Genomic DNA, 26,500 nt, shown 5'->3' with positions numbered 1-26,500 from the left:
TGCCGGCGGTGATGTGGAGGATGGCGTTGCTCCGGAGCGACCTGCGACCGTGGACACGTGTGTGCCGCCGATACGATGGGCGAAGTGTCAGCGCGACTGCAGCGCATCTCACCCGGCCCTGACTGTGCTGGTGGTGAGGGGAGCCTGAGCGCCCGCCCACGGCTGCACCGCGTGCTGGTTGGGACAATGCGAGCGTCTGCGAGGCGACCTGCGTGGCGGATGTGGGTGGGTCGAGCTTGAGGCGGATGCCGTGCTCAGATGACTGAGTGGGCGCGTTGCCGTGGCGTGTGTGTGTGTGTGTGCGGCTGCTTGGCACCACGCGATGGGGCCCTGTGAGAATGGCGGGCGGTGCAGCAGAGCTTGACTGATTTAGTGTGGCCAAGAACGAGGCACACTGAGAAAAAAAAAAACTTCTGCCTCATGCTTTCGTCAATGGATTTCGCTGCGTGTCTGGAGTCGGGTAACGTTTGTCCCTTCTCGTATGTACGTAAACGCAGGACTCTGACGAGCACTTGTCTTCAACTACAGCACCGCGCCAGATCGAGCAACGTCGCTGCCACGCTGATGCGCAGAACAGCGGTCTATCCACTGTGCGATACATGAACGCTACTTTGTATTCCACTTGATGCTTCCGCCCGCCCCATCCCTTCATTTGTTACTTCGCTGTTCCGGCGTCGCTTGCCGTGTGCTGATGCCCTTGTGCGTACGTCTGCCACTCTCCTAAGAAAAGCTGTTGAGCTTTCTGATTGACGTTGCTGCACTTTTCGATTATCTCGCGCACACGTTCCTAATAGTCAGACGACCGATACCTAAACGTACCCCCTTCCCTCGCGGAGGCCACCACCCCCACTGCTACCCTCTCCCTCCCTCTCTGTGCACGTGCCGTCCACACCTATATACCAGCTTGTTGCGTCTGCAGCACACACTGCTCTTGTTCTCGTGCCTCTCTCCTTCCACGGGAGCTGACCCAATCAAGATGAACCGCGGGGTGGCAGTCAAGATCAAGTACTTTGATGACAACGGAGGCTGGTCGGAGCGCAAGAGCGCGGCTGCCAGCAGCGCCGTGTTTGCGCTGAAGAACATCACCGTGGCAAATGTGGACTTGAATCATGTAGACACTGCGGATGTTGACCGTCTGCAAGATTTGGTAGTCTCGAGTGCGCCGACGGCGGTGGTGATGCAGAACGTCTCACCGGCGACGCTGAGCCGCATCAAGAGCTACAACCAGATTCGCAAAGCCTACGCGGTGATGGAGACGAGTCGGTGCGAGCAGCAGGAGGATAGTACCATAGCCCTGCTCCGCCTCGGGCTGCAATGTGAGCCGACGGAGGTGCCCAAGACGGACGGCAAGCAGGCATTCCGCGCCCTGGTGCAGGTGAACATCCGCATCCCTAACGGTCCATCGTTGTCCATCACTGTTCTGCACATGGAGCCTGGCGCGTCCCGCCGCCTCACGTTTGCCATGGCGCTCTTGCGTGCGCACCCGAACGTAGATATCGCTGTTCTGCTCAGCAACGTGACGGAGGGCATGGTGCTCACCGAGGACCCCTACCGCGAGCTACAGGCGAACCGCGCAACCGCTGGCTTTGTGGATGTGATGGAGGAAGGGATGGAGCGCACTTCGAACTGGACGACGCCGTGGACGGTGTGGCTGAAGAGTCCCAAGTACAGCGTTGTCGCATCGGCAGCGGAGCTGTTCGTCGGTCAGGAGCCGCGCTACCTCTCCACTACACTCGTCGTTCGTGGGCAGCCGAACTCGACGATAGCGATTCCGATGCCACGCAGCGCCAAGTCCTGCCGTGGGAAGAGTCCCAGCGGGCCTCCTGCACCCGGTACGCCTTCTCAGCCTCTCGCTGATCCTGCCATTCTGAGCGCGGAAACGGTAAAGACACCGATGCCGACACCGCAGACAAACTCGTCCGCCACCGAGATCATCCAGCGCCTCATGCGGCAGCAACAGACAAGCCAGCAGCGATGGAAGTCGACGCACTCCTTTCTACTCAAGGGCAGTGATACGAAGCTCTCTACGGCAGAGGCGATGTACGACGTGTCGAGCCACTTTGCGAACGCCAACGACGCAGTGGACGCGCTGAACTCGAAGGCGCTGAGCTGGCCTGCTGAGTTCTGCGTAGTGCATAACACGGTGCTCTGCGCCGACACGGTGGTTCACTGTGACCGCCAAGCCTTCCGCCGCTACGTCCGCGACAACAAGACGAACGTCAACCTCAGCTCACAGATTTTTGCCGCTACTACGGCCTTCGCGGCGGCTGTGGCAGCAGCCCCTGTCGTCACCCCGGTGGCTGCCGCGTCTGCGGGGTTGCCCACCAGCGTCATCACAAACGACAAACAGTGGCCCAAGGCAACGAACGTGCGCAGTGAGATGGAGGAGTTCTTGAATTTCCAGCGGCAGCTGAAGGAGTCGGTGCGGCGGGAGTGGAGCGAGTCTTGCTGCGTGAGTGTGTATCAGATAACGCCGCGGGAGATGAAGTTCAACATCACTCCTGCCATCGGCTTGGCAAAGGACAATCTGAAGAAGGCGATTCACTACCTCAACCATGCTAAGACGGCGTCGAAAGAAACGAATCCGCTGTACGACTATCCGTATGACTACGCCCTGTTGTTCTCCGTCGAGCGGCAGGGTTACTGGCTGATCGCCGCCACGCATGTACCGTGCGACATTGTGGCGTGCCGCATGGTGGTGTAGCCCTGTGAGAAATGCTTTCTGTCGGAACCGAGCCTCAACCGTTCCTTCAGCGCTCGGCACGTGCAGGCACGGACGCTGTTGCCGTATGCCGTTTTTGGTGCAGCGCGCCGTATTCATTACTTTCTTCGTGTCTGTGTGAGCGCTTAAAGCTCGCTGAGCTGGCGGTTGGCACTCTTGTCTTGTTCCGCTGTCTGTCGTTTCTCTCGTGTGCATGTGTGTATGCGTGTGAGCGCGTTGCATGACTGCTGGTGGCGCGCCGCTCTACCATGCTTCATTTTCTTTTTTTGCGTCGGCGTTTTGCTGTGTTTTCCAATCAATGGCACAGCGAACACGATACCCGGACCCTCCCCTTCCCCGCATTCTCGTCCTGACAATCTGCATATAAGCTCGGTCTTGCCTCCTTCACCGATTTTTTATTTTTCTTCGGGCTTGACTCGCGGTGTCTTGGGCAGTCTCCTGTTGTGCACCTCCCCGTTTACTCCTTGGTACTCTTTACTGCCTCTTTCTGGCTCTCGGTGCTTGACGCTGTGGATTGGTGCTTTCTAAGGAGGACTTGAAGCTCTCGCTGTTGCGGTGGCGGCTGAGTACTAGCAGTGTGCATGCACTGCAACTGACAGTCCAGCGAAGAGCGTTTTTCCCCTCTCTTGTCTGGTCTTGTACGTTTCTGAGCTCTGTTTTTGTTTTCTATCTCTTGCGCTCTTCCTGTTCGGTGCTTCATTTCTGTTCTTGTGCGTCTCTATGCGATTTCACTGGGATCCTTCGCCGCGCGCTCGTGCGCGTGTATTGGCGATGGTGCACTCATGCGCGTCTTTGTTATCTATTTTCGAGCAGCCGGCGTGGCGGTTGCGCTGGCGGTGTCCGATGACGGTGCGATGACAGCGGCAAATGTCGGAGCGAAACTGCTTCCTCTCTCTTTCCTTTTCTTGGTTCTGTTGAGGTGCGTGTCTCTCTCACATGCACGTGTGATGTGTGGTGCGGCGTTGTATGGGTATGCATGTTGTTTTGTATTGTGTTTTCCGTTCTCCTTCTTCCGTTCTCTTCCACTGTCTCCCAGTCCTCGTCATAAACCAGAAGCACCTCCATCCCCTCCCAGTCAACGGAATGCACGTTTCCATCGAAAACGAAGACGCGCGGCGAAACACAATGGCGAGGATGCCAATCGGCAAAACTGCTGCGGTAGTGGATCAGACACCTGCACGCATGGAGAGGCGGACTGCTTAGGGAGCTCAAAGCCATGTGCAAGCCCGACTAACATTACGGAAGAGCGGTGGATCGGTATTCAGGGCGAATGGCTCTAGCGTCGGAGAGGATTGTGCGTCATGAGGCACAACTCCTCCGCTGATGCAGGCCAGTACCTTTCACGTACCTCTTTCTGTGTTTCTTTGATAGCGTCATGCGCCGTTCATCAATTTTCATCACAACCCTGTCGCTTTCTCGTGTTGCATCTACGGTGATGTCATTGCTGTAATGCATCATCGCTGCTCACTTCTTCCCAACTTTTATTTCTCGCTTGATGGAAGATGGGATGGGTACACTGTTTACAAAAAAAAAGCGCACTCCCTAACAGCACAGACCGCGAGAGCGTGTTTTCAGTGTGGCAGGATTCTCCAATGTCCTCTTCTAGAACCCCTTTGCAAGGCGTCGAGTGGCCGCCCAGTCTTCTCAGCACCGTCAAGCGGCACCTCGACCACGTAGAGGATGCGGTGAGGCCTAGTATTCCGCCGATGCCGTCGTCGGCACTGACCATCTACGACTTCTTCGAGACGCACCATGACGCGATTGAAGCCCAAATGCTAGGCAGCGGGTTTGATGCAGCGCTGACGGAGTGCTGCGCCGCCTTTCTCATAGGCGTGCTGGAGCAGTCGTGCTCCTTGTCTTTTCTGCTGTCGCGGGAGCGGCGCATCATCGCCATGACGGTGCGCCAGCTGGAGAAGCGCCTGCTGAGCAAAGCGCGCACCAGCGCGATGGACTCCAAGCGGCGCCGCCTGGAGGAGGGAGCGGCAAGCGAACCGCGGTACGCACGGGTGCTGACGCTAGAGTACTTGCTGCGACTCTACGTATCGCTGCCCATGATTCTAGAGCACTACGACAAACTAGGGAGTGCGCGCATGCCGTCGTATGCAACCGCTCCTCTCTGCTGCTTCATCAACATAACCATGCAGATTCTGAGCGCCCACCCCCGGTTCTTTTCGCCAGTCACGGAGTACGTTCCACTGCGCTGATAGGACGCCTTAAGGACAGCCCTGTACGTCCGATTTCGGTCGAGTGAAGCGCACGAGGCGGCAACGTGCCTTGTTTCTCTGTTGGATTACGCTGTGCACTCGTTTACACATCATGCGAAGAGCGCTGCCACGGAGCACAGGAGGTACGCCTGCTACCTAAAGACACCCCTTCCTCTTTTCCTCAGCGTTTCCTCTTGCCGCTTACACCAGCGCGTCTTGAGGAGCGGAGGGCGAGAGCGTAAGGTCGCCTACCCGGGGAGAATGTGTGTCCCTTCATGGCTGACGTGCTTCGCTACAGTGATCGGTCACGTGTGGGAGGTCTTCCAAGCAGAAGCATTTGGGCGAAGTCGGTGACAGAGAGGAGCTTGACAGCAGACCATACCTCCCCCTTGGTTGACTCATGCTGCCCTCCACTGCAGAATGACCTCTGTCTTTTTCTCTCATTCGCTCTGCTGAGAGCAGCAGGGTCGCTGATATGCACACGTGCTTGCCCTCCCTCCGTTCTCCGGCTGCACCGTCTATACTCCCGCTTCTCGTGCCTTGCACCTCTTTGAAATTCGGCCAATCGCTGCCTCTGCTCCCCGTCTCCGTATCTGCCTCTGGCATTCACTCCGGGGCCCCTTGCGGTAGAGGTGGCGCCAGCGCTAAGGGCATTCGCGCACCCCCGGGACGTACACCGCCACCCACATAGAAAACAAACAGAACAGGAAAGGAGCACACACAGACACACACACACACACACACAGACATGCAAGCGGACGTCGCATCTCCAGCAAAACATCTCCTCTCTGACGTCTCTCCCTCTGCCTAACGTATATTGTTCATCTTCCATTTTCCTCTTCCCTGGTGCCCCGCAGCACTTCCTAGCTGCCGTCCCCTTCGTCCTGCGGCACGCGTACCGCCAAACGTCAGCGGGTGGGGTCCCTGCACGCATCTCTGAGTGAGGGGCTGCGCGCTCGGGGTGGACGCTCTTGCCACCTATCGCATGCGCTCTCCCTACCTAGAGTCTCGAAGAGGCAGACGCGCGGTGTGTCTTGATACACCGACGAGATGAAGACGATTGCCTGTCCGCATTGCACCTTCATCAATCCGCCAAGTAAGGTGAAGTGCGGCGTTTGCCTTCGATTGCTGCGGAAGCGCGAACGCACCGTGGCCGACGCCTCACCCGCGACAGCCAACAGAGGCCGGAAGGGGACTCCGTCACCGTCATCCACTCCCACTGAGCACGACTCCCCAGCGACTGGCTCGTCACAAGTACGATGCGACACGACAAAGTCTTCGATGCCACTAGCAACGCCGAAGAGCGGCACAGTCGCTAGTGCCCAAGCCGTTCAACCACCTGATGTGGAGGCGATGGCGGCCGCCCCTCCGCTGGTCCCGACGCTGTTTTCCACGGCCTCTGGCAAGCCAGTAACGGTACGCCGAGAGTCTCTTCAAAAGGTGGCGGAGCGACTAGGCGACCTCGCCGCCCCCGACATGGAGGCGCGTGTGCCGACGCTGTTCGAAACGGGAAGAGGGAAGGCGGTTACCGTGCAGAAACGTTCACTGGACAAGGCAGAGGCATCTATGGATAGTCTGGAAGCCGACGGCGCGCCTTCAACAAGCGCGCCCGCACTCTCTGCCACAACTGGTGGCGCGGCGGTGCGAGTGCCGGCAGTACCTTTGCAGGCACCTGCTGAACGCTTGAGGCTAAAGTCGCTTTCAGACAAGGACGACACCTCGGACACGGCTGCCGTGCGCAGTATAGGGGCACCTCGGCAAACAGCGCGAGCGGAGGCTCTGTCAAGGGGCTTGACAACAAGTACATCTGAGTGCGGCCTTCGCGCTCTCGCCCTTCACGTCATTGGGGGCCAGCGACGCGGCTTTGTGCCCCCGCAGCAGCGCCCCTCTGCACAACCGCTCGCCAAGCTGACACACGCGGTACCATTGGTCAAGACCTCTGCGCTTACGATTTTGCGATTCAATCCGGATGCGTGCACGTGCCGTAGCATCACCCCGAGTCCATCACTGTCGTCCATCACATCGCTGATGTTTTCTTTCAAGGGCAGCGACTGCGGCAAGGTTCTGGCAGCCTTGCTGGGTGTGAGCGGCGCTGAATCGGTGCAACCGCTCCACTGGCATGCGATGCTGCTCAAGCTTGGCGCCAGCCCGAAACACTGCACGATCAATTGGTGCCGCCACGCGCTTGTTTCGGCGATGGCGCGGGCGCATTTCATGACGAAAGTCCCATCTGGCGCGCTGCCGAGCGCCTTCTCCCCCGTCACAGTTCTTCTGTGCGTCATGCAGATGTACAACGCAGAGATGGTGAACGGCGAGCGCCCGGCACTGCGAAAGATGGTGGAGGGAGATATTTCCAGCGCCTCCTTGGTGGTGCTGTACATGAGCTCCGTTAGCGAGGAGCGCAGCTCGCCACACATGCGCATCGTGACCCTTTCCGACGGCATTTACCATCTCAAGGTGACGTGCGACGTCCCGCTAAGCAACTTGATTCGCGAAGGGGTTCTAAAGCCGGGGCAAAGGATGGCCGTGTGCGGTGCCAAGTCGCTTCTGCACAGACAGTGCGCGCCGACGGAGTGCGAGGAACAGGTGGTCCTCAGCATCAACTACAACTGCGTGCGAGCGGTGGCTCAGCAAACCCCGCTGGGTGTGTGTCACGGAGAGCCGCTGCCTTTGCCCCTGTCGCTCGTGCACCCGCTCGGTGGACTAGTACCGGCGATCGAAGGTGTGGTGGCACGAACGTTGCCGTCGTTTTTCGTTTCGGAGGAGGCGACGGAGACGCCGGGCACCCACGATGGCGCGCGTCAGGCTCGCAATCGCGTCTTCAAGACGGTGCGCAACGCTCACGCCCAGCTCCAGGTGAGCGACCGCCTGCGCAGGGAGGCAGAGGCGTGGGCAGATGGTGAAGCAGCCCAGTCGAAGCCGCTTTCGCGAGTGACCTCGCTGCTCATTGTGAAGGACAATGCCGAGGCTCTCGTTCAACAGTGGGAGACAGTGGACGAGCGTGTCCTGCTGGCCGACGACGACGGTGGCGCGTCGCTGCCGGTGGAGGGCAGCTGGGTCACGCTTTATGCGGTCAACCCCGCCAAATCGCGCACCGCTGCGGCGCCGTTCCCGCGAGCAAAGCTGTTCTTCTCCTCTCGTCAGCTGCACTACGTCCCATCCAAGAACCCACTTCAGCACTTGCGACGCATTTGGATGGCCGCAACAGACAACAAATCCACCGCTGGGGTCGGTGACGTAGCTGACGTGTGTGGCCTTTACATGGGCAGTCACAGAAATGAGCAGGGCACCTTCGCGCTCCTGCTGCTGCGCAACGACACATATGCACTCCTTCAGGTCCCAGTGCCGTCTGCTGGGCGGGCACTGTCGCTCCCACTGCCCGCGACAGAGCGGCTTTCACTGGTGGTCCTGAACGCGACCTTTCTTACTGGCGAGGATCCCGTTGCCGGCTCTGACTGCTGCCGGCTCTTCGCCAATGAGTACACAGCGGTTCTCCAGCGATCTACTCAGGCAAACCTGAAGGAGGCCTTGGAGACGGCCGCGCAACTTCGAGGGCTGGTCGATGCTGCTCCGCAAAAGTACGCCGCTCGGAAAGCAGAGGTGTTCCGGTGTATTGACGAGGGCGAGCCGAGTGGCGGCTTGGGTCTCGGCAGCAGCACGGCCCTGACCATCCGTGACGGCCAAGGCGTTCCAGAAGTGCCACTGAACGTTTGGCGCGATGCACCCCTTGCAAGCCCAAGTGCTGCAGCGACGTCCCTGGTCCCTGCACAGAGGTACGGCAGACTGCCGTACTACCTGCGTCAAGATAATGAAAGGGCGATAGCCGGCAAGCTAACGGGCGTACTGCTACCTTCGGCAGCTCTCCCTACCCCTGCCGTCCCAACTGCGGTGCAGGGCCCTTACAGCGCTACTACAATCCACCCCGGTGTACGTGAGCCGCTTGTGCAGCCCGCGAACTCCGTCGCTGGCGCTCGCAGCCGCCACTACGGCAATATAGCGGACTTAATGTTTCTGTTCGACCCTCGTCTCAACCGGCGCGCATGGCACCCGCTTACAGACCCTCTCCAGGTCACCTCCTCGGAAGTTGTGCGGCACGGCGAATGCTTCAAGCGTGCTCAGCTGTGCTGGCGCCTTTCGGCCGACTCGGCAGATGACATGACATGCAGGGTGGAGGAGAGCAGCATCCTCGGCACTGTTCTGGAGAGTGTGTGCCCTTTGCAGGAACTGTGCTCCGTCATCGCAGACGAACGACATATCGACGTCTCGCTGGCGAGGAGTGAGCGACTTGTGCAGTGGCGGCGGCAGGATTCGCTGTCGGTATGGTGGAGGTTCTTTACTGACTCGCGTGCTCTCGCCTCCCCTGCTGACTTGGATGGTGCTTCCAGCGAGCATCTGTGGTGGCTGCCTGCGGAGTGGACCGCGGCGATGAGGACAGTGAGTGCAAAGCTGCAAGCTGCCTTCTTCTACTTCTCCCTCAGCGGCGAGGTGCTGCGTCATGTGCGTCTCATCTCTGACTGCTGCAGTGTCGCGGAGCTGCCCTGCGACTAGGGGCGGAAGTTCCCACGTGTGGACTCTCCCTCGCGAATGAGCGCTGTCGAGCGTTTTTTTGTGCCCAGTGGCTGCAATGCAGAAACGAATCTTCGTTGCAGAGTAAAACCGGTGTTGTCTCTGACGCGCGTGTGGGGGTATGGCGGAGTGGGCAGCACCCGCGCGACGGCCAGCTCGCTGCGCCCGCGTTGCATCGCCAACGCACCCTCGCTGCTTCTAGCGAGGGATAGAGTCTCACGGGAGCACCTTTACTGGGAGTAATGGCATCCGCCTGTCGCCAGCGTGGAACACCACAAAATGAGCAGCGGATAAATTCATATTATGAACGACGACGACTTACATATGTGCTCATTTCTCCCTATTGCTACCCTCCGTCTCTTGCTTTCCCTCTCTTTTGTGCTCTCGCGCATCGATGCCTACACCCACATGCGCACACGCATCCATCCACGCCCGCCCAACCTGACTGTGCTCACTCGCCGCAGAGCTCGTTTTGTCTTTTATCGTTCCTACATTTAATCAAGGACTTCGAACTTTAACGGAACGACATCAATCTCTCCACCCTTACAACAGAAAGTATAGCTGCAAGTACAGCGATCCCGGTGCGTGGTACCTCCACCCTAGTGCAGTGGTGCACTGTTGCAGGTCGACACTCCCCATCCGTGCCGCCTGCTCTCAGCGAGGCACAGCCGCTTTCTCTGTTCGCCATTTGAGCTCTACCGTGCAGCCCCGAACTTCTCCGTTGTTGCTCTTTACTTAATTTTGCATAAGCAGCGATTCGACTTCATTCCATCACCACCGACATCGTGAGCGTGCTGGACTACAGTGCGAGGCTGCACAGTGGACGCTCCTCCCATCGACTTTTTTCTGTTGTGCTGTTCTTTCTATTTTTGCTGGCCCCGCTTTCTCCCTGAGCGCGCGCGCTCTCGACCGCTTCATTAACCTCCATATCAAGACGAGGGAAATCGTCACCGACCGCAATAATGGCCGATCCCGTGCTGCAGTTGCTAGAGATTGAGCTGTTGGGGGCAAATCCAGATGCATACACGAACCAGTTCCAGTGGAGAATGCGTCTGGAGGCGGCGGCGAGTTTGCCTCAAACCCTGTCCGTTTCCTTCGTGTGGGTCGGAAGCGCTTCGTCGTCGCAGCACGATCAGGTGCTCGATGACTTCGAGGTCGGACCGCTGGAGAAGGGCATCACTGAGTTCACTTTAGAATGTGATGCCCCGCAGATGGAGCTGGTACCAGTGGAGGATGTGGTGGGCGTGACGATTTTGCTCATCTCGTTTCAGTACCGGGGCCAGGAGTTCCTGCGCGTGGGCTACTACACTCAAGTGGCATACTTTGACGCGCAGCTTAACCGGAATCCCCCACCGCTGCCGGAGCGAGCATTGCTGGGTAGATTTGTTGCCATGCCGCAGCCAGCTGTCACAGTCACTCCCATTGACTGGGGTCAATAGGGCCACATCTGGCGAGGTAGGATGTGGTATCGAGGGTGAGGGGGGAGGGTGGGAGCGCTGGAGAGCGCCTTGCCGACCGCCCAGAGATAAAAAGAAAGCGAGGTCTCTTGTCCATTCGAGAGAGAAGGACAACATTCATCGTCGTCGCTGCTACACATTGCTCTTGTCGGCGTGTGTGAAGTAGTGGACGCGCACTCGCCGATGTGTCGGCACCGACTCCTTCTCTGCCCTCGTCCATCCAGCAGTACAGCAAAGGAGACAGAGCCGTGCACGGGATCCACCCTCCCCTTTCTTTCTCTTAAAGGGGCGTATGATCGGTGGCTCACCGGCTGCACTGCCGCTCGGCGTCTGCGGCTGGCGCTTTGAAAGACCTTTTTCACAGTCTGTGTCTTTTCTTTTTTACTACCTTATCCTGCTCCTCACTTCTCCGTGGCAGAGTGAGGACGGCAAACACACACACACACACACACCATAGACGCGTACTTGAGGGGCGTGCGGGGCCTCTGTGTAGTCGATGCGTGAGGTCGGAGGCATCGAGCGCTCGTTTTGGTACACCGTATAGATAAGCTCGTTTAGTTTCTCGCTTCGGTCTCTTTCGCTTGTCGCCGTTGGACGTCACGGTGATCACATTGTCCGACTCTGCTGATCACCTTGTAAGCTGTCCGTGCCTTCGTTTTTGTTCATGTGTGATTTTGTGTTTGGTACTGTGAGTGCACGTGCACGAACGTGGTGACGCGTGCGTGGCGAGATGCAACACTGAAAAGGAAGCACCGACCACTCGGGAGCCTCGAAGTTCAAAGCGCGAGGCACACATGGCAGGCGCGTTCCAGTCAGCGCGAACCTCTTCGTGCTTCCTCGTCGCTTCTTTGCGTTTTGGACGAAACACCCTGCTCTGCCGCCCTCTGGGAGGTGAGAGGGGGGGGAGGGAGGGAGGGAGGGAGGAAGCGTGCGGGGCACACGCATACTGCAGCGTGAGAGCGCCGATACAGGGTGGCGGGACTCTTTGGTCCTGCGAAAACAAAGAGCACCACCATGTGCGCAATCGTTTCGGGACGGTGCACCGCGTCCTTTCCAGTCACGCCAAACGACGATGAAGGGGGATCGACTTCACTGTCTCCCAATCCACGTTTTACGATCGCCGGATCCTTCCCCTCTCTCTGCGGCCCTTCTCTTTTCTTTCTACTGATGCGCTGCTTGTGATCCCAATACCTCGCGCGAGCGCTCTCCTTACCCCTGCACACGTCGCTCTGTTCCACTGAGAGGCCGTGAAGATCTCCCTGCTCACTGTGGTCGCTATTCTTTAGGCGGACGCTTTCTCCCGTCATCTCTTTGCTCGCTCGCACCGACAGCAACTCCTCCTAAAAGTACGCGCTGTGAGGGCTATCGGGTAGGTTTACTCAGACAGCCGCACCCCCCTCATAGATTCACAACTCCCTCTCTGTAGACGCACCACTAACCATAGACAACCAGGACGATAATGCTCTCTGCAGCTGATATACACGCGTTTGTTCGCGACGAGCGCGCCTGGAAGCGTGCAGCGCAGAAACCGGGTGGCGACGACGCCCTTGCTGCTGGCATGATCTCCAGCAAAGAGAGCAACTGGCTTGTCTTCCGCCGTGGGACCAGCGACAACGCGTTTTCCTTGAAGTTCTCCAACGCCCTTCGCGCTTCCGCGTTCACCGACAGCTTTGGCACTGCTGCTTCGTCCAACACCCATTCTGCGGTGCCGCGCCAGCGTTGGAACAGCAGCGCCCGCTGCGACTCGGAAGACGCGTACGCAGATCCCTTGCAGCAGCTCCTCATACGCAATATGAAACTGAAAGGAGTTGCAGCCATGCTGAGCAAGAGGAGATTGCCACAGCTTGCACGCCCGTCCTACATCAGCCATGCTGCCCGAGAGGCGCGTCGCCGAAGTGATCTCACGCGTGCGGCACAGGAGCTGATAGATCTGGAGCGGTTCGAGCGCCACCAGGTGGTGGCGATGGCGAGGAGTCGCTTTGACACTATGGTGTCCGCATTCTTCGTGGCCGCCGAAAAGGATATGATCGCATGCGAGATTAGCGGGCGAAGAGCGCTTTTCCGCGAATGGCAGGAGGCTCGGCGCAACACGGCAGCATCCATGGACCGGGAGTTCTCCAAGCTCACATCAATGACGCCGCACGAGTTTAAGGCGATCTGCCGCCTCATCCGTTCCGAGGACGTCATGCGCAGGCGGGTTCAGGCGACCGAAGCGCAGGACCGAGATTTGTATGCGCGTTTCATGCACCTCGAGCGTCTCAAGGCACTGGGGAAGGAGTTGAACGAGCGCCCTCGGCGCGACGTGCTGCATGAGGCCGCTGCCGTGCTCGCTCTTGCGCAGAAAGAAAGGGCTCGACACGTCGACGCAGCACGTGGGCACGGCTCCCATGCGACGTCCGTAGGTCGCGTCAACGGAAAACGGCTGTGATCGCGGTCGATGAGGGGTAGATTTGCTTTAGAGGGCACTTGGTTTTGCGCACGTACACAGCGCGTGGACACCAGGGGAAGAGGGGAGTGTATCATTCATTCTCGCGTTTCGCTGTGTGTTTCGTGGGTGCCATTGTGTCACCGAGGCTTTGCCGCTCGCCAGCCAATTCGACCGTTACGCCTGGACGTGCTGAGCACTGCGGATGGCAACCGCGTCCAACCGGCGCCGCGCGGCGCACCCATCGGTGACAGGAGAAAACCACTAAAGAAACAGTTCGACGCCTCTGCCACCCTTTTTGGCGTTCCTTCGGCTTTCAGACGGTGTGAGTCGAGAAAGCTATGCGAACGTAAGGGGCGCCGCGCTGGCCCATACCCGAGTTGTTTTGCTCGTCTTTCTCTTCCCTGTCCCACGGCACAGGGTGCGTGTTTGTCTACGCGTGCATGCATTTGTTTTTTTTTTCATACCCGCGGTTGGCTTCTCCCTCTCATGCTCTGCCTGCTGATACTATGCGACATCCTTTCTCCTCTCCTCTGTGCTCCGTGTCTCACTTTTTGTGATCCATCGCGTCGTTACGCCGTTACGAGTGCACTCGTCACACATCATTTGTGAAGAAGAGATACACAGTCCTCTTTACCGGCGTTGCATCCACTTGCCTTCTTCGCCGTGACAACATCAAATTAAAGAAAAAGGCTGCGCAGCCTGCGCGGCTGCCGCTCTTGCACTGGCAGCTCTTTGCACTCTGTGTTTCCTTACTGCGGCGAGCTCCTCTCAGATTCTCTCGGCTCCCCTCTCAGAATTTTCGCGCGTCGTCTTCGCGTGTTCAAGCAACTTTCACCGGCTCACTGTTTGCTTCACGGCTCTTATCACACACACACACATACAGACATCCGCGTAGGCGACAGCAGAAAATGGTGCAGCCGTTTCTCTGGATTGCAGTCGTCGGCGCCTTTGTGTCGTTCCTGACCGGCGCCGGGGTAGGCATGAATGACCTTAGCAACGCCTTTGGAACGACCTACGGGGCGAAGGTGCTCACACTTTCTCAAATCGTCCTTCTTGCATCTGTTTGCGAATTCGTAGGTGCAGTCAGCCTGGGCGGTGCAGTAACGGCGACTATATCAGGAGGTATCGCCAAGCCCGCCGACTTCGAAGATCACCCTTACATGTTCATGTACGGTATGCTGTGCGCCTGCGGTGCCGCCTTCTGCTGGCTCGCCATCGCAACATGGCTGACGCTTCCGGTATCCTCCACGCACAGCATCTGCGGAGGCGTCATAGGCTTTGCTCTGGTGTACGGCGGTGCTGACTCGGTGAGCTGGGCTGACAACCAGGACGAGTTCCCGTTTGTGAACGGAGTAGCGCCGATCGTCGCCTCATGGTTCATTTCGCCGCTCCTCACCGGTGTCGTGGCAGCCGCCATCTTCGGCTCTGTTCGGTGGTTTGTGCTTCGACATGCAAACTCGGTGCAGCGAGCCATCCTGACGCTTCCGATTGTTGTCACCATCACGTTTTTCCTGGAGGCCTTCTTTGTCCTCTTCAAGGGTGCCCAGAGTCGCCTGCACTGGGATATGTACCACGCAGCGTGGGTGGCCATGTGGATTGCCGCTGGCGCTGGTGTGCTTTCGTGTGGCTTTGTCCCGCTGTTGAAGCGGCGTGTAAAGAAGATGGAGCAGCGGGCGACGGTGCTCGCACACCGGCATGGCCACGCGCTAGGCGGTGCCGACGACGAGATGGCGCATCGTGGCTGTTTTGATGAGCTGCCAGTCGATCCCCACTCCACAGAATGGCGCGAGGCTGGCGAGCCTGCGCGCGCCGCTCCAGCGCCGTCGGCACTGCCACTCTCACCACCGTCTTCAACCTACGCCTCGGCACAGAGCCGCCGCGCCGACGGCAGCTGCGACAAGGTGGAGGGATCCCCTGGCACGGTGGTGCGCGAAGACGACGGTGCAGAGAACAGTGCCGTTATTTCGCTAGGAGAGCTACAGGCCGTGACTGCGAGTGGAACGGAGGTGCAGCTGTACAACACGCACGCCGAAATGGTGTACCGCTACCTACAGGTTCTCACTGCCATCTGCGCGTCTTTCGCACATGGTGCGAGTGACGTCAGCAACGCCGTCGGTCCGCTCGCCGCCATCAACTCCGTGTACCAGACAGGAGCGGTGCAGACAACAACGTCGATTCCCACATGGATTCTGTGCCTGGGCGGCGCTGGTCTTGTTTTTGGATTGGCCACCTTTGGCGCTCGTCTCATGCGCCTCCTTGGCGAGCAGATCACTGTCATCACACCCAGCCGAGGCTTCTCGGCGGAACTGTCCGCAGCCTTGGTGGTGTCTTTTGCTTCTGGCTATGGAATCCCTGTGTCATCCACGCACTGCATCACGGGAGCTGTTGTCGGAATCAGTATGCTAGACGTTGGGCTTCTGAACGTTCGCTGGTGGATGGTGCTCAAGATGTACGGAGGATGGGCCTGCACTCTTGTCTTGACCGCGGTTGTGTCTGCCGTCTTCTTTGCTCAAGGTATCAATGCCCCTTCTCGATGACACGCCGGTTTCTCTCGCAGGATCAGAGGAGCGAGCGCGGCTGCAAACGCACACACGCACAGCCCCAAAGCGGTTCTTGCCTTGCGTGTGCAGGCCTGTTGGCTCCGCTTCTCCTGCGCTCTTTTCAGTTCTGCATCGGCGAATGGCCACACCTTTGCCACGGTACACCCCGACGTCTCTTTCCTCGATTGTTTTGCTTCCGTTCATCAAGTGTGTACCCGGATGACAGTGGGGACAGCCAGTGCGTGGCATCACAGGGCTGCGTGTATTTTCAGTCTGTGGGGAAGCAAAGCAGCCCTGCTATCCCCCCCCCTACCGATGCGGAGCCACCTCTGATGGTGACAGGGCCAAGCACCTACGGCGTAGGGGGAGGCCGGAGCTATGCACCGCTGCTGATGCCGGCGGTGATGTGGAGGATGGCGTTGCTCCGGAGCGACCTGCGACCGTGGACACGTGTGTGCCGCCGATACGATGGGCGAAGTGTCAGCGCGACTGCAGCGCATCTCACCCGGCCCTGACTGTGCTGGTGGTGAGGGGAGCCTGAGCGCCCGCCCACGGCTGCACCGCGTGCTGGTTGGGACAATGCGAGCGTCTGCGAGGCGACCTGCGTGGCGGATGTGGGTGGGTCGAGCTTGAGGCGGATGCCGTGCTCAGATGACTGAGTGGGCGCGTTGCCGTGGCGTGTGTGTGTGTGTGTGTGTGCGGCTGCTTGGCACCACGCGATGGGGCCCTGTGAGAATGGCGGGCGGTGCAGCGGACCTGAGCTCATTCCCTATAGCGGAATGGTGGTGCTGCCAGAAAAGTAAGGCGTTTGTGTTTACTGGTATCTACACCCGTGCTGCACCTTATCACTACTGTTTGTCTCTGTTGCGTCTGTCTGTTCTGTGTTATTACATCTATGCTGGTCACCTTGGTTGCGCTGTGGTCTGCGTGTATGTGTGTGTAGGGGCGGAGGGGGAAGGGTAACAGAGATGACTTGCTCCGCCTGAGAAGGCGGGCTCGAAGGACAGTATTCGGTGGTTTATGCCCGTTCACCCTTTTGCATCCCGCTGTAATGCCTCCCTCTCTCTCGTAGCCACTTTTTGCCTATTCCCCCTTCGTTTTTCTTTCATGTGTTCGTTTCTTTCTCTGTAGATGTGATGCACTGACTTTTCTGTTTTGTTGCCCGTTGCGTCTGCCCATAGTCGTATCGCTCCGTCGAGTATAATCTTTTGTCTTCTCCGCGAACACGCTGACGCCCTCACCGGATATGCCGTTCTTTCCTCTGTCGCTGAGATACAAGCTCGAAAGACGTTTATCCGACAAGGACAGTTGATGGGGAGATGGCTTGGCTGTGTTGTGCTCACACCTTACTCGTCTTCGTTGCCAACGGGAGCTGCTGCTTCTCTCTGCTTTATCAGCCCCTTATTTCTCGCGCCTTCGATTTTGTTTTTTCTTTTCTCGAGCCATCTAACTTTTGGCCATGAGCTGAACGCTGGTATATTGTGCAGCTCTACCTGCCCTGTGACTGGAACGGCGTGGGAGTCTACGGCACACACATTGGGAGGTATCACAAGCACCTCAGAAGCGTATTTGCGTGCCCACACACGACGACATGGCACTAGTCTCCCTTTCGCGATTGCCCCGCCTTCTCAAACGTCTGAGTATCGCGATCCCACTAACGTTGCCAGCGTTTTTTTTTGCAGGGGATGCTGTGCCCCGTATGACCCGCACATTGGTTGCGCGGAGATCCAATGACACGCACCGGCGCGCTCCTCTGCTGTTTTCATGTCTTTGCAGAATCCTTTGAACGCGATCGCCTCTGTGTGCACCGAACGGTGATCCTCTCCACATTTGCTCCCTCGCGCTCCCCCATCGCTCTGTGTCCTTTTCTTTCACGTGCCCTTCGAACCTTCCCACGCTACAATGCAAGGCACCTCTTCACTGTAAACTGCATTTTTCAATGCACAAACGTCTGCGTCGTGCCGACAATACGGCGCCTCAGCCGGTAAAGACACCAAAGCTGGTTGACGTGCAGCAACCGCTCTCTGCCCCTGTCGAACTTGGCGACGGGACTGCGCGCAGTCCCTATCGTCTTCCGCTGCGGAAGACTCCGAACGCGTCCGGCTGTCTGCACTGCCCGACGCATAGATGCCACTGCGTGTGGTTTGGCGCGCAGCTAGAGCGCTGCTACGCGTCTCTCTCGTTGAAGCGGGAGACGGAGCGCAGCAAGAAGCGTGAACTCTGCGCCAAGTCTATCCTGCCCCCGTTCGTCACTCGACTCATTCGCATTGCCAACGTGGCTTCCGGGGAAACATTTTATGATCTAGGTTGCGGAAATGGCAGCGTTCTTTTCCAGGTGGCCGCCTTGACAGGTGCGCGGTGTGTAGGGGTGGAGATCAACCCCCACAACGCGGAGCTCGCGAACGCAGCGTGGGTGTTTTTGCGACCCATCTTCGAGACGCAGTTCAGGCGCGAACTCTCAGTGGAGATTGTGTGTGCTGACTTTTGCACTCTCCTCCGCGATGCTGTGTACTTCCCTACGCCGTGCGTCATCTGGGCGGCGAACCTGTTGCTTCCCAGGCCGGTCAATCACTACCTCTCGGAGCGGCTGCGCAGTGTGCCGCGTGGGACGCGCATAATGTGCTTCGAAGACATGTACCCGCACTCTCGCTCCCTAGCCCGCCTACGTGACCCTGACGCGTTCGAAAAGTTCGACATGGTGGACTATGAGTGGCAGCCGGACAGCGTGGAGTGGTGCTCCAACACTGGCCGTTTTTTCCTGTATGTGAAGCGCACATGACGTACTTGTTTTGTCTCTGCACGTGTTTATGTCGTAAGCTCGACATCATTTTCGGGTATTGTGACGTGTGCAGCTACCCTTGCTGCTGCTCGCGTTCTTCGTGCTTTTCTTTCTTTTTTTTTTACCATCACCCATAGACTTCGGGAAGAGAGACACATGTTTGCGCCGGTGTCGTGCGCATGTGCGGTGAGGTTACTAAAAGACATGTACGAGGCTGCAAGGGGCACACGCCGACTAGTCTCGTCTCGTCTATGCCTCACAATGCCTCATCATCGTGCCGCTCAGTAAAACCACCGTTTGCTCTCTTTAGAAACAAACTCCTTGTACACGTTCTCCTTCCTACGAGGCCTCCTTATCAACGATGACACCCACATGAGCACGCATTGCGCGGTAGTGCGCATGCTGATGGCCGTGAATGGGCGGGCGTGGCGGCTTTTTGGCCAACCACCTCCGTTTTTCCGTCTTGTATAATGCGGACACCTGATCATTTCCCCCTTTGACAGGAAGCTGTCTTGTCCTCACGGAACGATGAAAACGACGACCAACGGACCGGTAAGGAAACGTGCAGATGTGATGTATCAACGCGTGCGACCATACAATGTTGTGGTCCGCTCGACAAAAAGCGATGGGGAATCTCCCCTCTTCCATTCCTAATGCTTTTCTCTGAACTGCGCCTTTGTCAAGAAACTCCAGGTAAGAGTGACGGTGCGTTCAGTAGTCGCTGGCAATTGTGTATCATACAGTTATGTGCGGGCTTCACCCCGAAGGATCCGCTCACGACCCACGAAAGGCCCGGAGTCGCCCCGGCCCCTCTGAGTCAACCACGCCGCGCGTCTCATCTGTGCTGCCTCTTGTCATCTGTTTTTGCATACGCATCTCCAGACACCTCCCTCCCCCCTGTTCTCGTTGCTCCGGGTTTTCTCTAGTCCTACAACATGCGTGTGTCGGTACAGCACAGAAGAGGAGACCCGACGATTGCTTGCCTGGTAGTGTCTGCGTCATGCTGTTTCTTGCGCGAGATGGTATGCGCGGCCACTTGGTCGATATCGAGACGCAGACAGTGCTGCGCAATTACGCGATAGGAGAGGTGGCGAAAAACGCTTTAGCTTACTCTCCCATCAGTCAAGCCGTCATAGCGCACCAAACGCGCAACTGTGCTCTTTTCCTCTCTGCGGCAACGCAGCAGCCACTCGAGCGCAGCTTCACGCCGGAGCTCGTCACAAGCTGCGCCGTCACTCGGTGCGGCACCTTCATGGTGGCGGGCACAGCGAACGGCACCGTTCTCCTGTGGAACATGCAGTCTGGCGACCTCATCAAGAGCTACAAGGGCCACCTGCGCGCGGTACACTGTGCCGCGATCTCAGCTGACGACTCGCTCGTCGCGACGGTGTCTGAGGACTCGGTGTGCAAGGTATGGAATCTAGCGACACTGGCCTCGCTTCGAATGCGCGAGGTCGTGCCTCGGTGCATCTTCAACGGCCACTCACTCGCGGCCACCTGCTGCACTTTCCTCCACCACTCGAATGTGCTTCTCACCGGCTCCAGCGACCGCACCTGCCGTCTCGTGGACACCCACACAGGGGAGCAGCTCCGCACCGTCACTGTCGGGGATGCCGTCACCGCGGTCGCCGTGAGCCTTGACGACGCCTCGATTGTTGCTGGAACGCAAAAGGGATTCTTGTTCTTCAGCGAGCTTTACGAGCCATCTCTCGGGCTTGCCATCGAATCAGAACATGATGGTGATCAGCGAGAGGCGATCCTCCGACCACCCAGCGCGGATGGCCACCACTCTCCGGTTATCTTTTTGCGGTGTCTGCCCTCCACACCGTCGCTTGTGCTCACCGCCAGCGAAGGTGGCGCCGTTCTGTGGTTCGATATCCGAAACGGGCGGCTCGTGAAAGAGTGCATTAGCCCCCAAAAGGGGCGGCTGCTCGGCTGCTGCGTGGTACCGCAAGCTGCCCTGCTCGTGAAGGGGATATGCGCGCCGCTGCAGAAGCACCCTGTCGATCCCTCACGAGGCAACTATCGCATCACACAGTGCGCTCTCACGACGTTCCAAGACAGGCGCGGCGTGAAGCGGGACCGAGTTGGCGAAGATGACGTGCAACTTGGGCCCGATGAGGAGGCAGATGCGAATGCTCTCGAAGAGGTTCGTGCAAAGGTAGTGGAGCTGCGCGACCTTCGCGCGCAGCTCCAACGCCGACTGCGCAAGCTCTCTGAAGCAAAAAGCTTAAGGTAAGGCATATGATCAGCTTGTGATCGGCGCCTGTCGCCACCATTCCGTCACACGGACAGAATGCCCTCTGTTGTCGGCGTGCGGTTACCGGCCGGCCTTCTTCCTTTTTTTGTACTTGCGCTTTGAGGACAAGGTCGTTGTTTTCCACCTTGCCGCTAAAACTCGTGTAGCGCAGATAAAAGACCTTTGGCTCGCTGCTGAGCAGACGCGATCCGGCAAAAAGGAAAGAAGCGCAGAAACTCCCATGTGGGAAGCCGCGGTCTCCACAACAGCCGTCGAAGGACGGGGTTCCCCTTCAGCGGTGCTCGAACTGCCGTGCACGAACTCAGCCTGCCGTTCCCCAGTGGTTCGGCGCTTGTACGCCACAATGCGACTGGGAATCCTATCCAGAGGTACAAAACAAGCACCATATGTACATGTATCATTACTCGTAACGGATGCCGATTCGGCCGTGCCCACAACACTGCGTTGCCAGCAGCACCACGCTTCTCTTCCTTCATGTGACCCGTGCACCTTCTTGCGCTTCCCCCGATTTCTCTCCTTCTGTCCCTGTGTCTCCTCTGTTGCGCCTTGCCCCTGCTGCGAGTGTGCAACATCAGCAAACGAGCACGGTCGCCAAGGGATCACCGACGTTGGCATGGCCACAGGTGCGCACGCCATGTCAGACTTTGGTGACGAGTACCAGCGGAAGAAGCTGGAGATGCTTCCCGCACTCATGGCTATGCGGGGCATTCTCAACCACCACATCGCCTCATTTGACCACTTGATCGAGGTGGAGCTTCAGCGAATTTTGCTGAACGAGTCCAATGTTGAAATCAAGAGTACTGTCGACCCGGACTTTGTGATTCGTTACCAGAACATCCGCATCTGCCGACCACAGGAAATTGTAGGCAAAGGCCACATACCAAAGCTTGTGACGCCGCAGGAGTGCCGTGTTAGGGACATGACGTATCGAGGCGACATGATTGTAGATGTGCAGTACACCAGCCGCGACCGCTCACGAGCGATGCTGGTCGAGAAAGACGTAAAAATCGGGACTATACCTATTATGCTCAAGTCCAAGTGCTGCAACCTATACCGCAAAACACGCGAGGAGCTGGTGAACATGCGCGAGTGCCCACTCGACCCTGGTGGCTACTTCATTATCAAAGGCGTTGAAAAGGTGTGCCTGGTTCAGGAGCAGCAGAGCAAGAACCGTGTCATCATTGAGGCTGACGAACACGGCAACATCTCGGCCCACGTGCAGAGCAAGACGCACTACTCCATCTCCAAGTGCGCCGTTACCTTCAAGAAGGGCAGCATCGTTCTCACGCATCGCTCCTTCACAGAAGACATCCCGATCATTGTCGTGCTCAAGGCGCTCGGCTTGGAGAATGATCAGCACATCACACAGTGCATCGGCACCTCGCCGGAGTTCCAGGAGATCCTTTTTCCGTGCTTCGAGGAGGCGCGCCTGCTGAACGTGGTCACGCAAAACGACGCTCTGCAGTACATCGGTGAGAAGCGGAAGGAGACGGTGTGGGAGGCGGAGGAGACGCAGCAGCGACAAGTCAACAGGTCAAAGGCCGACAAGGCGGCCGAGTTTCTCGCCAACGTGCTGCTCTGCCACATTCGGGAGGCGCAGGTGCAGAAGGACTGGAACTTTCGCCACAAGGCCTTCTACGTCTGCTTCATGGTACGTGGCATGATAGAGGCCAGCTTCGACGCATCGCTGCTTGACGAGCGCGACTTCTACGGCAACAAGCGATTCGAGACAACCGGCACGCTGATGGCCCTCTTGTTTGAGGACTTGCTGAAGCAATTCAACCGCGTTGTGAAGACGGCAATGGATCAGCAGCTGTCCAAAAAGGACTCCACGCGCCCCTTCAACGTGAAGCAGCTGATGGAAAGCAAGATGGAGGTGATCCAGAACGGCATGCGCATGGCGATCAGCAGTGGGCGATGGGACTTGAAGCGCTTCAACATGAACCGGCAGGGCATCACACAGGTGCTCTCGAGACTCTCGTACATTGCCAGCCTCGGCATGATGACGAGGCTGGCGTCCTCGTTCGAGAAGACGCGCAAGGTAAGTGGCCCACGCTCGCTGCAGCCAAGTCAGTGGGGGATGGTCTGCCCGTGCGATACACCAGAGGGCGAGAGTTGCGGCCTAGTGAAGAACTTTGCGACGCTTAGCCAGGTCACCTTGGACCTGAACGACAGCTACGTCCGTGCTGCCGCGCACGCACTTGGCGTGGAGGAGATCGACACAGTTACGCCGACGGACTTTCTGCACTACTACACCGTTTTCCTCAACGGCACCCTCATTGGCATTCACCGCTACCCCAACCGACTCTGCGCCGGCATTCGCGCTCTCCGGCGCTCCGGCCGTCTTCACCCGCACGTGTCTATCTCAACGCAGCCGCGGCAGCGCACAGTCCAGATCGGCAGTGATGGCGGTCGCATCGTTCGCCTGCTCATCATCGTGCGCGACGGAAAGCCGGCCGTCACCTCTGCCCACCTCGACCGGCTGCGCGACCGCTTGTGCACACACAACGACTTTCTGGCAGAGGGGCTGATCGAGTACGTGGACGTGAACGAATCGAATGACTGCCTCATCGCCGTCTACCCTGCCGACATCGGGCCATACACCACCCACCTCGAGGTGGAGCCACTGTCGCTACTGGGCGTCGTGGCCGGCATTATCCCTTACCCGCACCACAACCAGTCCGCCCGCAACACCTTCCAGTCCGCCATGGGCAAGCAGGCCCTCGGCACTGTGGCGCTCAACCAATACATACGCGCCGACACGGTGCTCCTCCTCGGTGCCTACCCACAGCGGCCTCTGTGCCGCACAAAGGCCATGTCGCTGACACACTACGAAAAGCTCGGCGCCGGCATCAACGCCATGGTGTGCGTCATGAGCTACAGCGGCTACGATATCGAGGATGCGCAGGTGTACAACAAGTCCTCCCTGGATCGTGGCTACGGCCGCTGTGTGGTGCTGCGCAAGCACGAGGTGGACTTGGAAAAGTACGCGGGCGGCGAGTTCGATGTCATCTTACCGCCGGAGAAGAATAGCGGCACCGGGAAGTTCAAGGCGCTCAACCCAGACGGGGTTGCCAGCAAAGGTGCCCTTGTGCAGCAGTACGACGTCCTCGTGAACAAGTTCACCCCGGTCGCTGGCGGTGACCCGCGGCCGGCGCCGTTGGTGTACAAGTATCCGCAACCTGCGGTCGTTGACCATGTCATCATCTCGCCCCCTGGTGACTACGACAGGTCGCTCGACGTCGATCAGAAAATCAAGGTAATCACGCGGGAGGTGCGACCACCAGAACCTGGTGACAAGTTCTCATCACGTCACGGACAGAAGGGCGTCGTCGGCCTGATTGTGAACGGAGTCGATATGCCCTTTAACGAGCGAGGCATGTGCCCCGATATGATCATGAACCCCCACGGCTTCCCCAGTCGCATGACGGTCGGCAAGTTGCTCGAGCTCGTTTGCTCTAAGGCGGCAGCGCTCCGAGGGTCGATGGGCGACGGCACAGCCTTCGGCGGCGACTCGGCAGACAGCATCAGCCAGCAGCTCCTCTCTTTTGGCTACAACTACCACGGCAAGGATGTCTTTTATTCGGGGATCACGGGCGATTTAATGCAGGGCTACGTCTTCTTTGGGCCCATCTACTACCAGCGCCTCAAGCACATGGTCACAGACAAGATGCACGCTCGCTCGACCGGGCCTCGGTCGATGCTCACTCGCCAGCCAACCGAGGGCCGGTCTCGCAGTGGTGGCCTCCGCGTTGGAGAAATGGAGCGCGACTGCATGGTTGGCTACGGCGCGTCCAACCTCCTCAACGAGCGACTTCTCATCAGCTCCGACATGTTCACGGCGGACATTTGCCACGTGTGCGGTAACCTCGGCTACAACAATCGGTGCACGTACTGCAAAACCAAGGGGACTACCTCCAAGGTGAACATGCCCTACGCTTTCAAGCTACTTATCCAAGAACTACAGGGCATGGGGGTCAGTCTTCGTCTCACGATGGACCCCCCGACATAGCCGCCACACCGCGTGGCGGTTTGCATCGTCTTTCCTATTGCTTTCCTGTTAACGATACCCCGTGTAATGGACACAAAACTAGCAGAGTTCGGTCATGCATTCCTGTGTTGCACTCGGCACAAGTTTTGTGTTCTTGCGAGGCCTCAGCAACGGCTCTGACAACAACTGTCCTGCTTCACCATCACGAAACAGAAAGGGGATGTCGCCCGCCACCCTCCTTAACGTGACACAACGGCGGCACACCTTCGCAGCTTTTCTTGAAACAGGTTCCTTTAGGCGACTTGTGGGCGTGCCCCGTCGTCATCTCCGCGCCTTTCTTCGGTCTTTTTTACACATTCGCACTCGTCCCATCTTAACACCCGCCTCGATGTTTTGTGCTCTGATCGCCCCACCCTGTCCAGCACCGCTGACCTTTGCTCCCTCTCACATGCCATACCCTCCACCCACAACCACGGGCATCAAACGTAGTCTAGGATAATCCCTTCGCTTCTGCCGAGGGTAGCCAGAGGCCCGAGAAGACAGTTTTGCACGTCTTTCTCCTCGGTATGGGGCTTCAGCACGGCCTACACGGAGGACACACACACGAGAGAGTGACTGTGCGCGATGTTGTGCATGCACTCTGCAAGCAAGGCCACACACTCTACGCGGACGAGTTGTGCAACTGCAGAGTTATTGCACACATCCATAGACATATTCTTCGCCCTGCTTCTTGTTTGTTTCAGCTTGTCCTTCTCCCCACCCCCGGATGACGGTGGGGACAGCCAGTGCGTGGCATCACAGGGCTGCGTGTATTTTCAGTCTGTGGGGAAGCAAAGCAGCCCTGCTATCCCCCCCTACCGATGCGGAGCCACCTCTGATGGTGACAGGGCCAAGCACCTACGGCGTAGGGGGAGGCCGGAGCTATGCACCGCTGCTGATGCCGGCGGTGATGTGGAGGATGGCGTTGCTCCGGAGCGACCTGCGACCGTGGACACGTGTGTGCCGCCGATACGATGGGCGAAGTGTCAGCGCGACTGCAGCGCATCTCACCCGGCCCTGACTGTGCTGGTGGTGAGGGGAGCCTGAGCGCCCGCCCACGGCTGCACCGCGTGCTGGTTGGGACAATGCGAGCGTCTGCGAGGCGACCTGCGTGGCGGATGTGGGTGGGTCGAGCTTGAGGCGGATGCCGTGCTCAGATGACTGAGTGGGCGCGTTGCCGTGGCGTGTGTGTGTGTGTGCGGCTGTACTGTGTACCACAGGGATATTTAAGGTGGGTGTACTGGGTTAGGGTTTTCCTCTCCACTGATTCCTTGCACAGCGACACCCTCTCCAACAGGACGGGGGCGTGACGGTGTACTGGTGTACTGGTGTACTGGTGTACTGGTGTACTGGTGTACTGGTGTACTGGTGTACTGGTGTACTGGTGTACTGGTGTACTGGTGTACTGGTGTACTGGTGTACTGGTGTACTGGTGTACTGGTGTACTGGTGTACTGGTGTACTGGTGTACTGGTGTACTGGTTAGGGTTAGGGTTAGGGTTAGGGTTAGGGTTA

At 58.3% G+C, this 26,500-nt stretch overlaps 9 protein-coding genes across 9 annotated transcripts; all 9 read left to right on the top strand.

Moving 5' to 3' along the window:
• Positions 1–976: 976 nt before the first annotated feature.
• Positions 977–2,704, top strand: LINJ_20_0090 (conserved hypothetical protein; the record flags this gene model as incomplete). The annotated part of the gene is made up of 1 exon (XM_003392391.1): positions 977–2,704. The coding sequence occupies one exon, from the start codon at positions 977–979 to the stop codon at positions 2,702–2,704; it is 1,728 nt and encodes a 575-aa protein (XP_003392439.1).
• A 1,610-nt stretch (positions 2,705–4,314) lies between these two features.
• On the top strand, positions 4,315–4,926 carry LINJ_20_0080 (conserved hypothetical protein; the record flags this gene model as incomplete). Its single annotated transcript, XM_001465104.1, has 1 exon — positions 4,315–4,926. One exon carries the CDS (start codon positions 4,315–4,317, stop codon positions 4,924–4,926), a length of 612 nt encoding a protein of 203 aa, XP_001465141.1.
• Positions 4,927–5,976: 1,050 nt separating this feature from the next.
• LINJ_20_0070 (conserved hypothetical protein) lies at positions 5,977–9,474 on the top strand (the record flags this gene model as incomplete). The annotated part of the gene is made up of 1 exon (XM_001465103.1): positions 5,977–9,474. The coding sequence occupies one exon, from the start codon at positions 5,977–5,979 to the stop codon at positions 9,472–9,474; it is 3,498 nt and encodes a 1,165-aa protein (XP_001465140.1).
• Positions 9,475–10,454: 980 nt separating this feature from the next.
• Positions 10,455–10,931, top strand: LINJ_20_0060 (anti-silencing protein asf 1-like protein; the record flags this gene model as incomplete). Its single annotated transcript, XM_001465102.1, has 1 exon — positions 10,455–10,931. One exon carries the CDS (start codon positions 10,455–10,457, stop codon positions 10,929–10,931), a length of 477 nt encoding a protein of 158 aa, XP_001465139.1.
• A 1,477-nt stretch (positions 10,932–12,408) lies between these two features.
• On the top strand, positions 12,409–13,377 carry LINJ_20_0050 (conserved hypothetical protein; the record flags this gene model as incomplete). The annotated part of the gene is made up of 1 exon (XM_001465101.1): positions 12,409–13,377. The coding sequence occupies one exon, from the start codon at positions 12,409–12,411 to the stop codon at positions 13,375–13,377; it is 969 nt and encodes a 322-aa protein (XP_001465138.1).
• Positions 13,378–14,285: 908 nt separating this feature from the next.
• Positions 14,286–15,914, top strand: LINJ_20_0040 (phosphate-repressible phosphate permease; the record flags this gene model as incomplete). The annotated part of the gene is made up of 1 exon (XM_001465100.1): positions 14,286–15,914. One exon carries the CDS (start codon positions 14,286–14,288, stop codon positions 15,912–15,914), a length of 1,629 nt encoding a protein of 542 aa, XP_001465137.1.
• Positions 15,915–17,856: 1,942 nt separating this feature from the next.
• Positions 17,857–18,696, top strand: DOT1 (putative histone-lysine N-methyltransferase; the record flags this gene model as incomplete). Its single annotated transcript, XM_001465099.1, has 1 exon — positions 17,857–18,696. One exon carries the CDS (start codon positions 17,857–17,859, stop codon positions 18,694–18,696), a length of 840 nt encoding a protein of 279 aa, XP_001465136.1.
• Positions 18,697–19,696: 1,000 nt separating this feature from the next.
• LINJ_20_0020 (conserved hypothetical protein) lies at positions 19,697–20,935 on the top strand (the record flags this gene model as incomplete). The annotated part of the gene is made up of 1 exon (XM_001465098.1): positions 19,697–20,935. One exon carries the CDS (start codon positions 19,697–19,699, stop codon positions 20,933–20,935), a length of 1,239 nt encoding a protein of 412 aa, XP_001465135.1.
• A 634-nt stretch (positions 20,936–21,569) lies between these two features.
• On the top strand, positions 21,570–24,968 carry LINJ_20_0010 (putative DNA-directed RNA polymerase polypeptide; the record flags this gene model as incomplete). Its single annotated transcript, XM_003392390.1, has 1 exon — positions 21,570–24,968. One exon carries the CDS (start codon positions 21,570–21,572, stop codon positions 24,966–24,968), a length of 3,399 nt encoding a protein of 1,132 aa, XP_003392438.1.
• Between the last annotated feature and the right edge of the window lie 1,532 nt (positions 24,969–26,500).

This window comes from Leishmania infantum, chromosome 20 (genome assembly GCF_000002875.2).
Source record: "Leishmania infantum JPCM5 genome chromosome 20".
NCBI lineage: Eukaryota > Euglenozoa > Kinetoplastea > Trypanosomatida > Trypanosomatidae > Leishmania > Leishmania infantum.
The sequence above is the reverse complement of the archived record's forward strand: the minus strand, read 5'-3'. Positions and strand labels throughout refer to the sequence as shown.